The following is a 17,485-nucleotide window of genomic DNA, read 5'->3' on the forward strand; positions in this document are numbered from 1 at the left end:
TTATATACTCTCCCCCGTATAACTAATCCCGTCCTTATAACCCGTTATATCCTGTATATTTCTCATATTATATATTATATACTCTCCGGCCGTATAACTAATCCCGTCCTTATAACCCGTTATATCCTGTATATTCCTCATATTATATATTATATACTCTCCGGCCGTATAACTAATCCCGTCCTTATAACCCGTTATATCCCTGTATATACCTCATATTATATATTATATACTCCCCGGCCGTATAACTAATCCCGTCCTTATAACCCGTTATATCCTGTATATTTCTCATATTATATATTATATACTCTCCCCCCGTATAACTAATCCCGTCCTTATAACCCGTTATATCCTGTATATTCCTCATATTATATATTATATACTCTCCGGCCGTATAACTAATCCCGTCCTTATAACCCGTTATATACTGTATATTCCTCATATTATATATTATATACTCTCCCCGTATAACTAATCCCGTCCTTATAACCCGTTATATCCTGTATATTTCTCATATTATATTATGTTCTTAAATTCTTTAAAATCTTAAAGTGAGTTAAAGAAGAAAATTAAAAATAAAATATTCTGCTGGATATTATTTATTTGCGATGTATTAATGTTAGCGTACCTTTGGTGTGCCCTGCGCTGTACTCGGATCAGGACGGCCCTCGTTTTCAGTACTTGCTCTGTAGGTCTCACAATTTATCCATTTCTCTCGGGTCCCCGGTGATTAAACGCTCATTAAGTGGGTAATTATCGGATATGGAGAGCACATGATGACCTTTTCTGGAAAATGAGCATTAGAGTTACGTATGATGGCGCTTAAAGCTCTATATAATGGAGTTGGAGAGCAATGGGTTAAGTAGCACAGTACTACATACAGTTTATATCACTCTCTGCGCATGGATACTTTCTGGAGAGGGAAAGTTTTGCGATATCGCAACACATTCAAAAGGGGGAAAAAAGTTTGGCTGAGATTGATAGGAAAAAGGGTGAAAATGTCCCAAAATATATAGTTTTGTTGGCCGGTTTTGGATTTACTGGGTAGATTGAACCAGAACATTTATTATTATTATTTTGCACTTTTATTGCATGCTTTATATCTATACGGTATATACGGTATATATATATTTATATATACAGAAGATTTATTATTTGGGTACAAAGATGGAAATTCCAGATGAACATAAGAAGCGAGAAAATAAAAAAAATAAAAAAGCATTTTGGCCCTTAAGGCGTTAAAGCGGTGGCCATCTGCACTCCTACTACCTATTCTGGCACATTGTGTTCGTTTGTAGACGTAGCATGCGCAACCTTCCCGCATAACCCTGCGCTCTCCTAGTTAGCTAGCTCTTTGGGGCTCTCCCTGAGCCTCCCTTACCTGACCCCACCCTGCCCTGATATTTCTCTTTAACTCCTTTACATACGGCGTATCGCTAAAGGGTTAATCATGCCAGAGTCATGTATGAAACACATGAACGATTAACGTGACTACGCACCCTGACTGCGGCGACCACGTCAGACATGTTTTCATGTTAAGTGCATGTTAAGCTCACGGGAATCAGTTACTGTTATACATCCCACATACTGCAGGGTTCTGTGAAATGTATTGGTAGTCTGGAGGAATTGCTGAATGCGTTCACTTTACCCCTGTGTGGGGGGTCTTTTGCCGTTTGGTAGCAGGGACCCCGCAATAGATCAGCTGGTAGCATGCTGGCTCTGTAACCTTAGGATAATTAATAATATTATTGATTGGTTTATATAGCGCCATCAGATTCCGTAGCGCTGTACAATGGGTAGACAGGACATAACAAGTAGTATGTAACATAACAAATTGACTAACAGAGACAACAGGTGAGGAGGGCCCTGCGCACAGGAGCTTACAGTCTAGAGAACATCGGTTACTATGGTAGCAAGGAGCCATATTAGGCTTCCTCCTCCATGGACCGATCACATCCTAAAGGCAGCAGTCAGGGTTTTTGCTTTTCATGCTCCCCAGAAGGAGCCTTGGTGTTTAACAGTACATGCGTGGCAGTTTTGCATGTCCCTTTAACATGTGCGACTTTTGCCCCGGGGTGGTAGGGTAAGACACCAATACACTGCAGAAAAGGGGCTTTTGGTGATCGATGAAAATGGTCCCTTTTTGCATTGGCGCATGTTTCCTGTTTAGTTGGGACTGTATGGGTTAATGGGGATCAATAATCATGCAGATCCTGAGAACAGGAAGTTAATACGGCTGCTCCCGTGTTATACACACAAGAGAGGGTTCTAATATATATATATATAGTTTATGTAGGCCTGGAAATTCTGGATAATAAAATAGCCACTTGTGCTGAAGAATTGCCCCCCCCATCACCCCAACGGCCGGCTTTGTTAGGCTTGTTTTGGATGTGGGGTGCTGCAGTTTGCGCTGATCCCACGAGGGGGCGCTGCTGGAACAAACAAGAGAAAATCATTAAATTCCACCTTTTTATTGAAATAAAAGCTGATTTACATGAATTTAAGCTATGATTAAAGGCATGACGAGCCTTCATTTTGCATTAATCAATCATTTTACAGTGCGTTACGTTTATTTATATAGCACCAACAGAGTCTGTAGCGCCGTTACAATAGGGGGAGAGAGAGAGCAAATGAACAATATACACAACTGACAAAAGCATTAAAAGACTGCGACAGAAAGAAGAGCAGGGGTCTGCTTACAATACAATGAAGGGTTTTTTCCTACATTATTATTAATGAATTGTTGTAAGACCCCATCCCGCTCGCGGTAAATTTGGCTCACGGTAAATCTCTGCGTCTTTCCGTTGCTTTTGGAACCTGAAAGGCATTTATTTCACCCCGGTGATTTTCCCGGCTTCCCCGCGAGCTTCGCCCGTAGGCTTTCATCAAGCTCACTCGAATCTCCTTGATTCTTAAGCCGTAGATGGATGGGTTGACGCTGGCGGGCAGGAGGAAATAAATGGCACTGGTGAGATTTTGGACGTCGACCGAAACCGAGGTCTCAACCCTGTAAATGAGGCCGGACAGCACGCCGCTGGAGTAAATGACGGTGCACGCCATGAGATGCGTGCCGCACGTGTTTAAGGCTTTCTTCCTGGCTTTGCCGATGACGCACATGGCGGTGCGGAGGATGAAAACGTAGGATATCACCAGAAGGCTGACGTCACCCATGGTGACAAACGTTCTCAAGACGAAGCCTACGGTGTGGACTCTGCTGATGTCATCGCAGACAAGCCTTAGGAGGGACATGTTCTCACAAGCAAAGTTCTGGATGACGTTGGATCCGCAGAACCGGACCTTGGCCGCCAATACAACCGACGGAAGGACGATGCCGACGCTCCGAGCCAAGCAAAGCAAGGTCAGCTGGACCAGCAGGTGCCTGGTCATAATATTGTGGTAGCGCAGCGGCCTACAGATGGCCAAGTACCTGTCGATTGCCATGAGAAGGACAACGCTGGACTCAAACGTTAGCGTTCCGTAGACGACGTACATCTGCAGCAGGCAGCCGCTCAGGGTAACCCGGTTTAAATCGAACGCCAGACCCAGGAGGAACTTGGGCATGAAGGACGAGGTGCAGGAGAGGTTGACAAAGAATAGCAGGCAGATGAGCGAGTACATCGGCGAGTGGAGGGTCTTCTCCACCCAGATCCTGAAGATGAGGAGAACGTTCCCCGTCAGAATCACCGCATAGATCAGGCAGAACGGGATGAGCAGCAAAGCCCTGAAATTCACGATCCCCGGAAATCCGAGGAGGAGGAACTCAGCGTGAGAGAAATTCCCGGGGCTTCTTTCCATCATCCAGAGAAACCTGCTGTCAGGGAACAAAACCGACATGGAGACATCAAGAGACTCGCGTGGCATCGTTTTAAGAAGAACACAAACATGGAAGTTTCTTTATATTTTTGGACTGATCCAGATGTAACGGGGGGGGGTCTGACCACAGAAACCTTATCGCCCGTTTTCTCAAACCTTAATCAGTCGCTGGTCTCGTCTTAGATTCAGGAGCCGTATGTCTATCCCGCGCATGTTTAACCCCCTCACTGTATTACCCTCTACCACTTCTGCTGGGAGGCAGTTCCACTTATCTACCACCTGCTCAGTGAATAATCCCTTTTCTCTAGTTCTTTATTAGCGATGATGCGGTGCGAGAATTGACCACGTTTTAGAAAATGTAAGCTGAAATATCTTTACGGTAACAACGTTGGATAAAAAAAGATTTTTTTAATTTGGGTTATTCCTGCTGGAAATTCTCAGGATTTGGCTGGGTTTCCCTGGCTCCTGCGTGGATGGGGGGCCCGATTTAATAACCCGTCTTAACCAAAACGGTGGTGGAAAATTCCCTGACTTAACCCCTAATAGTGATTTGTGGATTATATACTCTGAGCGCAAAAAACTAAACACTAAAATCACTAAAAAACACTAAAATCACTAAAAAACGCTACGTTGAAATCAAAGGACAAGACGCGCTCCTGGACGGCTTCTCATTACACTACAAAACACTTCCAAAAATACTAAAAGGGGCACGAAAAACCTTTATTAATAACGCACCCAAAATATGTCACTGTTTTAGTAGGAATTTTTGTAAAATTCTAGGGATTTTTTGTAAAATTGCAGAAATTGTAAAAATTTTTGTTTTTGTTGTGTAAAATTGTAGGACTTTTATTTTAAACTATAGGGATTTTAGCAGAATTGTAGGGATTTTTGTAGAATTGTCAGAGTTTTTGTAAAATTATAAGGATTTTTGTAGAATTGTTGGAGTTTTTGTAGAATTGTAGGCATTTTTGTAGAATTGTCTGAGTTTTTGTAGAATTGTAGGGATTTTTGTGAATTTGTAGGGATTTTTGTGGAATTGTCTGCGCTTTTGTAAAGTTGTATGGATTTTTGTAGAAGTGTCGGAGTTTTTGTAAAGTTGTATGGATTTTTGTAGAATTGCAGAAATTGTTGTGTGTTTTTTGATCCAAGTGATTTCCGAATCTCCTTTCCCCAGAAAACCCTGCATAAAAAAACAAAGGAAATGCCCCAAAACCGTAAAGAGATATTTATTATAAAAAGCGATGGGAAGGACCACATTTAATAAAATGCCATTTTCGTACCAAACTGGCGGATAAAAAAGGACCGATTAACATGAATTTTAATAAATTAATTTTGATAAATGTATATTCAATGTAATTATATTCATTAAAATGTCATTCATGTTCTGAGTAGAAAAACACATCATATTTTTTTTAGTATTTTATACATTTTTTTTATTTATTAAAATTACACCCAAATCTCATCAATCTGGTAGAAAAGGACAGAGGAGGCTCCCCAGAACCCCAGAAATCACATTTTACTCATTTTATAAAAACAAAAACTGGCAGTTTCGTCTTAGATTCAGGAGCCGTGTCGATCCCATGCATCTCTATTTATTAAATAAATAATTTATTACACAGTTCTGAAATACACGGTTATTATTACCAAACATAAAAGAAAGAATATTCACGTCGATTTCATCCGAGGTGCCTGGGAAATATTTGACGAAATGTGACTTTTAAAAAAAAAAAAATGATAGTCCATTTCGTGTTTCAAATATAAATCTATTTTCATTCAAGTAACTAAACAGAATATTTCTAAAGGGATAAATCATTTCATATCATTTTTATGCAGACGCTTCGGGGGGGGTAATATTTTCAGTCTTACATTTGAAGCAATTTGTTGTTTTTTATGGTTTCTGCTGATTTATTTCAGAATTGAATTTTAAACAAAAAAAAAATCACATTTGAAATATCAGGGTTCCCCCATTTTTAGCCCTTGATATGCATCAAGGTCTTATTTGTCCCCAAAAATGCCCCCCAAAATTCTCTCAAAAGGTCATTAATATTTCAAAAGCCGATTTTGTAATATTACAATGTTTCCCCCCCCCATAATTTGTGACAAAAAACTGATTTATTTTATTAAATACGACTTAAAATACATTGAATGCGATAAAAAAAAACAATTTAAGGTCCGCATCCTTCCAGCTCCTTCGCCTGAAATTACCAAAATTTACCCCCAAAAAATTACCAAAAATTACCGAAAAAAATACCAACATTTACCAAACTGAATCTGTTTTTTTTTTATATATAAAGGCAGCACCAGGGGAAGATCGTACTAAACAAATGCCAAAATCACATCTTTTTACCTATTTCCAAAATGCCGATTATTATTTGTCTTTAGTACATTTATTATATTTTTTTGTGTTTTCCGCACAACTAAACAATAGATTTGCACAAAATTATAAAATAGCGGTAATTGTGCAGCACAGAAATTATAATTTGCAAATCGTGAGCGAAATCTGACTTTTTCCTCCCCGTGTTCTAGTGAATTCCTATTCGCTGCTCTGGTTTAGTAATTGCCCCCCGACTGTTTAGAGCGGATGAAAGCCTCAGACAGAGTAACTGCCCCAGCCCCGGCGTACATACCTCTCACGTCCACCCTTCAGTCGCCATACCCCGGGCCCCGTCTCGCTATCTATTTATCTCACCCCGCGTCCCCCGTGATAATTCACTAATTACTATCGTTATCACAACACAAACACCACGCGCTCTAATTACACCGGCTCCCAATTCCCCGGCCACATCGCGGGGGGGGGGGGATCCGAAGTCCCATTCAGAGAACGGTCCTATGCAGTGAGATACCCCAGTCCCTCACTGGACTAACCCCTACCACCTTTCCTGGAAGTCTGTTCCACGTATCTACCACCTTCCATCTAAGCCTTTGAAATAATCCCCTTGAAAGATTTAATTAACATGTTAATGTCTTATCGACCCCGGATATAAACACAATGCGAGGAAACTCGTTGAGAAATCTTATGAACGTCCTTCCTTGGTCACCGTGGATACAGAAACCAGTCTAGATTTCTTCTTCCAAGGTTTCATGAACCTGTCCTTAATCTCCTTTATACGCAGGCCATAAATGAAAGGGTTAATGGCAGCCGGGAGCAGTAAATATATCGCGTTGCAAAGATTCTGAACGTCGTTGGAGACGGAGGGTCCGACGCGGTAGAGAGCGGACGATACGATTCCGGTGGAGTAGACCAGGAAGACCACCAGGAGGTGCGCCAGGCAGGTGTGCAGGGCCTTCCTCCGAGCCATCCCAACCGCGATCTTCATGGCCGAGTGGAGAACCTTGGCGTAAGAGACGATAAGGATACCGATGTTGCAAATGGTGATCACGACCCTGGCCACCAGCCCTATGTTCTCGATTCTGGAGATGTCCTCGCACGCCAAGTTGAGGATCATCAAGTTCTCGCAGTGGAAGTGAAGGACCACGTTGGACTTACAGAACCGGACGCGGGAGGCCAGAAAGACGACCGGAAAAACCACCAGAAGGTTCTGTACGACCCCGACGCCCGACAGTTTCATCAGCAAATCCCGGGTTATGATAGCGTGGTAGAGCAGGGGCCGGCAGATGGCCACATACCTGTCCAAGGCCATCAGCAGCAAGACGTTGGACTCCATCATAATACTGAAGTAGACGGTGAACATCTGGACGAGGCAGCCGGACAGGGAGATGGCGTTCAGCCCCAGAAAACTCAGCAGCATCTTGGGCGCCAGAGCCGTGGTGTAGAAGACGTTCATCCCCAGGAGGAAGAAGATGAGGAGGTACATGGGGGAGCGCAGGCTCTTCTCCACCCAAATCCTTCGCATCATCAGAGAATTTCCCAGCAAGATCATTAAATAGACGGAAGAAAACGGGATGAACAGGAGCTTTCTGTGCTCCGTGACCCCCGGGAATCCAAGCAGCAGAAACTCTGCGTGGGAGAACGACGGGGTCCGGTTTGTTTTTAACATCTCCATCGAGGATCCCAAAGAAGATTCGTCTCCTAAAAAAAAACAAAAGTTGTGGAGCATTGATAAAAAAAATAAATTTCCCCCTGCGATATGGTTGGCGAATGGTTGGGAGCTACAAAATTATTATATTATTTTATTGCCATATCATCGCTTCAGCAGCGGGAGAGGAGGAATGTATACCGTCGGTGATACGATCCCCAGGACCAGTGACCGGTCCAAATCTCAGACAGAGTGGAGGCTCCATTCCATGCCCTGAAATCAGGGGCATCTAACGACGTGCGGAGGAGCCTAAAGACGCTTTAACGCAAACGAGTTAACCCTTTCAGTGCCGGGTGACATTCAATCTTTTCACCAGCGATTCCAGAAGAGCGCCCAGCAGAATTTACTTCAATAATCGTTACTAATTACAGTAACAACAGCTCAGCTAAATATCACGATCCGCAAATTAAAAAGGTGCCAGCTTTGCGAGGGTTAATTTTTTTGTGTCCTTTTTTTTGTAACTTTTGCATGATTTTTTGTTTTTTTAGATGATAATTTGAAGGTTTTTAAATATATAAATGTAAGGGCTGTATGATGAGTTTCGGTATCAAGTAGATCTGGACACGCTTTGCAGCTGACTCGGGGGTGACTGATAGGGGCACAAAGTGCTGCTGTTACCCCGCAAATTGAGCCCGCCCTATTGACATGGATGGCAGCAGATTCCGTGGTTTGAAGCAAAGGGGTAGTTAATTGCCCTAAAAAAAATTCAGCTAGAAATCCCCATAATACGTTATAATATGTTATAATACGTTATAATATGTTATTGGGGGGCTTACTGCTGCTCCTCCCTCTCTCCCCATTAGCTGTTTATAGATTGTAAGCTCACATGCAGGGTCTATCTTTATGAGCGTATCTTTGTCATGTATGTGTTAACCCCGTATTCACATTGTACAGCGCTGCGGAATACGTTAGAGTTTAATAAGTGAATAATATTTATTTTTATTTCTGGTTATCGCCCCCTTTTTGTATGTTTTCGGGTGTTTGTGTCCGCGGCCCCTGTAGACGGGCAGCTGTCTCAAATGTGTTCTGCAGTCATGAGTTATTAAAGAAGGATCCACACAAAAGAGTAGTGAATACCTGTAACTGCCTTCCAGTGGAAGTGCTAAAACAGTAATGGATTAAATGAGCTGCGTGGGTTTTACTCGCCTGTAATTTCTGTCTGAAGTGTAACGGGCATCTGTGAATTATTCCTAGCGTTCAGTCAAGCAGGGATTCCAGCTGTGATAAAGCAGGGAAAAAAGCTCAGATATCATTAAATCAGAAGAGACTCTGTGACCCCAAGAATCTGCCCCTTCCCCCGAGACTGGGATAAAAAACCTGATAATCTGCCCCTTCACCCCGAGACTGGGGTAAAAACCCTGAGAATCTGCCCCTTCACCCCGAGACTGGGGTAAAAACCTGATAATCTGCCCCTTCACCCCGAGACTGGGGTAAAAATCCTGAGAATCTGCCCCTTCACCCCGAGACTGGGGTAAAAACCCTGAGAATCTGCCCCTTCACCCCGAGACTGGGGTAAAAATCCTGAGAATCTGCCCCTTCACCCCGAGACTGGGGTAAAAACCCTGAGAATCTGCCCATTCACTCTGAGACTGGGGTAATAACCCTGAGAATCTGCCCATTCACCCCGAGACTGGGGTAACGCCTTGATAATCAGAGGGTTAATTTTATAACAAAGCTCACAGTAATTACATATTTTTTTCAGGATCTGGACAAAAATGTTTAAAATATTCAGTTTCAATCTCTAATATTATTATTATAAATAAAATGACGTTTAGACCCTTCTGGCTCCATTCTATATTATTATATTATTATTATATTATTATTATTATTATTATATTATTATTATTATTATTATAATATTATTATTATATTATTATTATTATATTATATTATTATTATATTATTATTATTGTTATGGATTTTTATAGCACCATCATATTCCGTAGCGCAGTAGAGTAGTTTACGCACCTTCCCGGTGAACCCGCCGAGTGTCGTTCGCTCTCTGTCCGTGGCTGCCTCTCCCCGGGTGCTTTTGCTATTTATCTGCTGGACGATCCCTCGAGGGATCCGCTGATTATTAACCCAAAAGATGCCAACGTCATCAAAATGATCTGGCAGTGCTGTACGCGGGGCCGCTGGGTTAAAGGTGCAGGGCTTTATCTGCTTAATAACACTTTTATGAATTAATGTCAGACCAAAAAATGCCAAATTCTGCCCGGAATAAAATCTCCTGTCTTTTCTTATTTTCTGAAGGACTCACAAAGTCAACTCGCAGCACCCTCAGCCAGCACTTGAGCGGAAGTTCACCAGACGGCCTAATTACCCCTATAGGGCCCATTAGGGCAATCTGCCCCAACCCCCTGGACCAGCCCCCCCATACCTAAGGCAGAAGATGCTTGGCCTCTTTCTTGCCCCTGTTGGTGGAGCCGGTTATTATTTTGGTTGGCTGCGGCCGGTGGTTTCCAGGGTCCGTGCCGCTCACCTGCCCCGCGCCGCGCAGCAATCACCCCCCGTCAGTCACACTGTGCGTCCGGAAATCACATCCCGGGGCGCAGAGAAGGAAGATGATTTCCACACAATGTGTGTGTGTGTGTGTACGTGTAAATGTCTGTGTGTATGAATGTGTAAATGTCTGTGTATATGTATGTGTAAATGTCTGTGTATATGTATGTGTAAATGTGTGTGTGTATGTATGTGTAAATGTCTGTGTATATGTATGTGTAAATGTCTGTGTGTGTATGGATGTGTGTATGACTAATGTGTAAATGTGTGTGTGTATATGTATGTGTAAATGTCTGTGTGTATGAATGTGCGTATGACTAAGTGTGTTTATATGTATGTCTAAATGTCTATGTGTGTGTGTGTATATGTTTGTGTAAATGTCTGTGTGTATATGTATGTGTAAATGTGTGTGTGTGTATGTATGATAGTGTGTATGACTAAGTGTGTGTATATGTATGTGTACGTGTGTGTGTGTAGATGTATGTGTAAATGTGTGTAGATGTATGTGTAAATGTGTGTGTGGATGTATGTGTAAATGTGTGTGTAGATGTATGTGTAAATGTGTGTGTGGAGATGTATGTGTAAATGTGTGTGTGCGGAGATGCATGTGTAAATGTGTGTGTGGATGTATGTGTAAATGTGTGTGTGGAGATGTATGTGTAAATGTGTGTGTAGATGTATGTGTAAATGTGTGTGTGGATGTATGTGTAAATGTGTGTGTGGATGTATGTGTAAATGTGTGTGTGGAGATGTATGTGTAAATGTGTGTGTGGAGATGTATGTGTAAATGTGTGTGTGGAGATGTATGTGTAAATGTGTGTGTGGATGTATGTGTAAATGTGTGTGTGGATGTATGTGTAAATGTGTGTGTGGATGTATGTGTAAATGTCTGTGTGGAGATGTACATGTATGTGTAAATGTGTGTGTGTGGATGTATGTGTAAGTGTGTGTGTGGAGATGTATGTGTAAATGTGTGTGTGGATGTATGTGTAAAGGTGTGTGTGGAGATGTATGTGTAAAGGTGTGTGTGGAGATGTATGTGTAAATGTGTGTGTGGAGATGTATGTGTAAATGTGTGTGTGGATGTATGTGTAAATGTGTGTGTGGAGATGTATGTGTAAATGTGTGTGTGGAGATGTATGTGTAAATGTGTGTGTGCGGAGATGCATGTGTAAATGTGTGTGTGGATGTATGTGTAAATGTGTGTGTGGAGATGTATGTGTAAATGTGTGTGTAGATGTATGTGTAAATGTGTGTGTGGATGTATGTGTAAATGTGTGTGTGGAGATGTATGTGTAAATGTGTGTGTAGATGTATGTGTAAATGTGTGTGTGTATGTATGTGTAAATGTGTGTGTGGAGATGTATGTGTAAATGTGTGTGTGCGGAGATGCATGTGTAAATGTGTGTGTGGATGTATGTGTAAATGTGTGTGTGGAGATGTATGTGTAAATGTGTGTGTGGATGTATGTGTAAATGTGTGTGTAGATGTATGTGTAAATGTGTGTGTGGATGTATGTGTAAATGTGTGTGTGGAGATGTATGTGTAAATGTGTGTGTGCGGAGATGCATGTGTAAATGTGTGTGTGGATGTATGTGTAAATGTGTGTGTGGAGATGTATGTGTAAATGTGTGTGTAGATGTATGTGTAAATGTGTGTGTGGATGTATGTGTAAATGTGTGTGTGGATGTATGTGTAAATGTGTGTGTGGAGATGTATGTGTCAATGTGTGTGTGGAGATGTATTTGTAAATGTGTGTGTGGAGATGTATGTGTAAATGTGTGTGTGGATGTATGTGTAAATGTGTGTGTGGAGATGTATGTGTAAATGTGTGTGTGGATGTATGTGTAAATGTGTGTGTGGAGATGAATGTGTAAATGTGTGTGTGGAGATGTATGTGTAAATGTGTGTATGGATGTATGTGTAAATGTGTGTGTAGATGTATGTGTAAATGTGTGTGTGCGGAGATGTATGTGTAAATGTGTGTGTAGATGTATGTGTAAATGTGTGTGTGGAGATGTATGTGTAAATGTGTGTGTAGATGTATGTGTAAATGTGTGTGTGGATGTATGTGTAAATGTGTGTGTGGATGTATGTGTAAATGTGTGTGTGGATGTATGTGTAAATGTGTGTGTGGAGATGTATGTGTAAATGTGTGTGTGGAGATGTATGTGTAAATGTGTGTGTGGAGATGTATGTGTAAATGTGTGTGTGGATGTATGTGTAAATGTGTGTGTGGAGATGTATGTGTAAATGTGTGTGTGGATGTATGTGTAAATGTGTGTGTGGAGATGTATGTGTAAATGTGTGTGTGGATGTATGTGTAAATGTGTGTGTGGAGATGAATGTGTAAATGTGTGTGTGTAGATGAATGTGTAAATGTGTGTGTGGAGATGTATGTGTAAATGTGTGTATGGATGTATGTGTAAATGTGTGTGTAGATGTATGTGTAAATGTGTGTGTGTAGATGTATGTGTAAATGTGTGTGTAGATGTATGTGTAAATGTGTGTGTGGATGTATGTGTAAATGTGTGTGTGGATGTATGTGTAAATGTGTGTGTGGAGATGTATGTGTAAATGTGTGTGTGGAGATGTATGTGTAAATGTGTGTGTGGATGTATGTGTAAATGTGTGTGTGGATGTATGTGTAAATGTGTGTGTGGAGATGTATGTGTAAATGTGTGTGGATGTATGTGTAAATGTGTGTGTGGAGATGTATGTGTAAATGTGTGTGTGGAGATGAATGTGTAAATGTGTGTGTGGAGATGTATGTGTAAATGTGTGTGTGGAGATGTATGTGTAAATGTGTGTGTAGATGTATGTGTAAATGTGTGTGTGGATGTATGTGTAAATGTGTGTGTGGAGATGAATGTGTAAATGTGTGTGTGGAGATGTATGTGTAAATGTGTGTGTAGATGTATGTGTAAATGTGTGTGTGGAGATGTATGTGTAAATGTGTGTGTAGATGTATGTGTAAATGTGTGTGTAGATGTATGTGTAAATGTGTGTGTGGATGTATGTGTAAATGTGTGTGTGGAGATGTATGTGTAAATGTGTGTGTGGAGATGAATGTGTAAATGTGTGTGTGGATGTATGTGTAAATGTGTGTGTGGAGATGTATGTGTAAATGTGTGTGTGCGGAGATGTATGTGTAAATGTGTGTGTGGATGTATGTGTAAATGTGTGTGTAGATGTATGTGTAAATGTGTGTGTGGATGTATGTGTAAATGTGTGTGTGGAGATGTATGTGTAAATGTGTGTGTGGATGTATGTGTAAATGTGTGTGTGGAGATGTATGTGTAAATGTGTGTGTGGAGATGTATGTGTAAATGTGTGTGTGGAGATGTATGTGTAAATGTGTGTGTGGAGATGAATGTGTAAATGTGTGTGTGTAGATGAATGTGTAAATGTGTGTGTGGAGATGTATGTGTAAATGTGTGTGTGTAGATGAATGTGTAAATGTGTGTGTGGAGATGTATGTGTAAATGTGTGTGTGGATGTATGTGTAAATGTGTGTGTGGAGATGTATGTGTAAATGTGTGTGTAGATGTACATGTATGTGTAAATGTGTGTGTGGATGCATGTGTGTGTGGGGGCAGAATAGATGTAAAAGTGGAATAGAATAGATGATGAAAAATGTAAAAGGCAGGAAGTTAAAAGAAAAAAGATGGAAAAAGTGAGCAAAAGATGTCAGCAAGAGATGAAAAAAGGGAGACGAGCAAAATAAGAAAAAAGTCGGCAAGATGGAGAAAGCAGAGAAAAAAGGAGGAAAAATGCTCGCTAAAGGCAGGAAATCCAGAGGAGGGGCCCTTCCTGTATAATCTCTCCAGGGCCCAAAGTTCCAAGGTCTTCACTGGCAAGAGAAAGGGAAACAGCGATGTGTAACCCCTTCATGACGTCACGTCCATGGATACGGTCAGGTGACTGCTTGTAAGCACCGCGTTTTGTCTCCGTTGTCTGCATCTGTGATCGTGAGCTGGAGAGAGACAGAGAACAGCAAGAAAATAGTATTTCCCCAGCTCAGAAGCCCCCGCTTTGACCCCATTTGTCTTTTCGGATTGTGTAGTTAGTGTGCCGGGCACTCAGCTAGTGGGGAATTTGTTAAATAGGGGGGGGCTGAGTAAAGGTTAAAAAAATAAAATAAATATTTTTCTGCATTTCCTCCCAGTCATACAAGCTGCGGATCTGGAAAGCTGAAGAAGTGGGATTTTTTTTTATATCCTACTTTTTAAAAATGTTATAAAAAAAATAATGGCTTAAATATATGAATATGGTTTAAAAAAAAAAAAAACCCTACTTTTCCCATTTTCTCAGGGCGGGTGCAGGAAGTGTACTTCAGTACACTTCCTGTTTTCGCTAAAGGAATGGCAGTGAAACAAATGGGTTCAAAGCACCGGATGCTCAATGAAAAGAAAAACTATCCGTACGAATCGTCATCAATAACAGCCTGGACTTAGCAATGGCCGGGGTCGGGGAATAAAGCCGCTGGCGGGGGCACGCGGGGGGCACGCGGGGGGGCACGCGGGGGCCAGGCTAAGCTCAGATAAATGGCTCATAGAACAGGCAAAGGACTACTGGCTACAGAGAGCTTATAAAGAGCAATACAGATGGAGGAAGCTCCGCCCAGAGGAGTGTCCAGATCCAGAGGCGGAGCCTAAGACGTAAATAAAAGGAAACCAGTCCGAGGGGCGTCCTCCCTCAGGAGCGAGAGACGAGGCCAGTGAAGGAACCCGTTGGCGGTTGGATCTAAGACGTCGTCGGTCACCGCGGTTACTGATGTGGGGAAGGAGTTACATTTTGAAGCTCGCCAATCCGGGCGAGTGATGATGTTCATTGGGTGACGGCGTCGGCCATGTTTTCTGGGACGCGTATACATTTTACATATTGCTGACCGGCCCAGATAAAATGCTGCCTCACCTGTTGTCTCTGTTAGTTAAATTGTTATGGTATATACAACATGTTATGTCCTGTCTAACCATTGTACAGCGCTACGGAATAGGATGGCGCTATATAAACAATAAATAATAATAATGTATAGATTATGGAAAGAACCAGTCAGTTATACATCATCCATACTGCAGGGCAGCAATATGTAAAAATTATGTGTGTCCTGGAAACCATGGCCGATGCTGTCCCGCTAGGTGGTCATCTCTATGTGGTGACCTCTATGGCCGCACACAGGAGGGTGAATAGGTCGGCCATTGTCCTCGGCCCCAATAGGCCGAGCTAGATACGCAATAGCCCCACGTGGGGCAGATGGGCAGCAGGTACTGGGAGCCAACTGGCGAATCCACTGGATCCTTTCCGCCAATCACAGGACAGGACGCTAAAGTCTCACTTCCTGGGCAGGCTAGACGGGCGAAGGGTCTTCTCTCGGCCCATGTCTCCTAAGCCAGGATTATGTAACAAAATCACAAGGTCCACGCTTAGTTATATTTATTCATATGGCGCTTGCAGATACTGTGGCGCTGTTGCAGTGAAAATATTTCACGATAAAATAACATTATCTCGTGAAATTTACCCCTAACGTATCGGTTTGTCTTAGTCTGTCAATTCTCGTCTTGTCAGACCCCTTGAACTTATGGATTGTATTAAGCGCTGCGTAAACTGTTCACTCTATAGATAAATAAACGATAATAATAATAATAATAATAAATAAATAAAAATCAGATCATTTCAAATATTTTTTTTTCCACAAAATTTCAGAATTTTAAATAAACACCAAATTAAGTTAAATATTGTCATTTTTCATTAAATAGAACATAAAAAAACCTAAATCCCGCTGTTCCATTTATCTACCACCCTCTCACTAAAGGAATGCCGTGTTTGGGCTGTTTAGGTAGTAAAAGGTATTGATACAGAATCTCTGATGTCAAATAAAGTAGAAGCTCCTGTAGCGCCATCTAGTGGGAATGAATAGAACAGCCCCGGAGGGAAAGATGGGGCGGGGGGCCCATGAATGAGGTGCAGGGCAGGTACCCCCCTTTTAATTTAATGGTCCTCACAGGGATAAATTTGTGCCAGGTAAGGGATAATACCCCAATGAGCACGAAGGCACGTGAGGATATTGGGGGGGGCGTCTAAGGGGTATCAAATGGAGGCCTAGAAGGGCAGTTATTATCTTTTTATTTACAGGAAAGATTTTTCCGCCCCAGGGTTTTGTAGCCGGGTGCTCTGGTTTGAGGCTGGTGCGGTGCGGGGGTGATTCTTGGTGCCCAGATGGGTTAGTGCAGGACACTCCAGGGGCACCTGGCCTTGTGATTGGGGTAGTTATGTGGGGCGCTGGGGACACCGGCAGCTCCAGCGGGGATACAGGTACTGGGTTATAATTCCGTATATTCGGTCGACGGCGTGCACGGAATGTTAATAAAGCTGTGACATACTTGGAGTCATAAAAGTTTATGTTTTTGGTAAGTAAGAGGTTAATAGCGTCGCGATGCCGCGATAATACGAGGTCCGCAACGCCGAGAGTCTTCATCCATAACTGACGCACTCCTTACATCACACATTAAACCCGCCGGCAGATCGGCCCCATCCGGCCCCCGGCTAGACTGTAAAGACTCAAACCTTAATCAGTCGTTGGTCTCGTCTTAGATTCAGGAGCCGTATGTCTATCCCATGCATGTTTAATCCCCTCACTGTATTACCCTCTACCACTTCTGCTGGGAGGCTGTTTCACTGATCTACCACCCTCTCAGTAAAGTAAAACTTCCTTCCAGTCCATCTCAGTCTCTGACTCTCTAGTGTTAGATTCCGGTCTCTGGTTGTAACTTTTCTCCTCCTTTGGAATAAATTTCCCTCCAGTCCTTTATTAACCCCTTTATGTATTTAAATGTCTCCCCCATCCCCTCTCACTCTCTTCTCTTCTCCAAGCCGGACAGATTGAGACCCCCGGACGTATATTACCGGTTTATCTAGAAGGAAAAGCAAACATTTGGGTGAAGAACTCTACAGTTTGGAGTTGTTATTTTTTAATCATTTTATAGTTTCAGATGAGCACACAGAGTTCTAAACACAATATATTTACAATATAAAGATACCGGCGAGAGGGGAGTGGAAGATGGAGCAAGAGACGGAGCGAGAGAGGGAATGGAAGATGGAGCAAGAGACGGAGCAAGAGAGCGAGAGGGGCA

General features: G+C 42.2%; 2 protein-coding genes across 2 annotated transcripts; both read right to left on the reverse strand.

The window, feature by feature from the left end:
* Window positions 1-2,778: 2,778 nt before the first annotated feature.
* LOC128473942 (olfactory receptor 52K2-like) lies at window positions 2,779-3,861 on the reverse strand. Its single transcript, XM_053456164.1, has one exon. The coding sequence runs from the start codon at window positions 3,859-3,861 to the stop codon at window positions 2,779-2,781; it is 1,083 nt and encodes a 360-aa protein (XP_053312139.1).
* Window positions 3,862-6,827: 2,966 nt separating this feature from the next.
* LOC128473943 (olfactory receptor 52E8-like) lies at window positions 6,828-7,817 on the reverse strand. Its single transcript, XM_053456165.1, has one exon. It carries the CDS (start codon window positions 7,815-7,817, stop codon window positions 6,828-6,830), a length of 990 nt encoding a protein of 329 aa, XP_053312140.1.
* Between the last annotated feature and the right edge of the window lie 9,668 nt (window positions 7,818-17,485).

Source organism: Spea bombifrons, chromosome 2, assembly GCF_027358695.1.
Source record: "Spea bombifrons isolate aSpeBom1 chromosome 2, aSpeBom1.2.pri, whole genome shotgun sequence".
Classification (NCBI taxonomy): domain Eukaryota; kingdom Metazoa; phylum Chordata; class Amphibia; order Anura; family Pelobatidae; genus Spea; species Spea bombifrons.

Bases quoted from the DNA above. Each gene is read 5' to 3' on its own strand.
- LOC128473942 (XM_053456164.1), bottom strand. From the start codon at position 3,861: ATGCCACGCGAGTCTCTTGATGTCTCCATGTCGGTTTTGTTCCCTGAC.
- LOC128473943 (XM_053456165.1), bottom strand. From the start codon at position 7,817: ATGGAGATGTTAAAAACAAACCGGACCCCGTCGTTCTCCCACGCAGAG.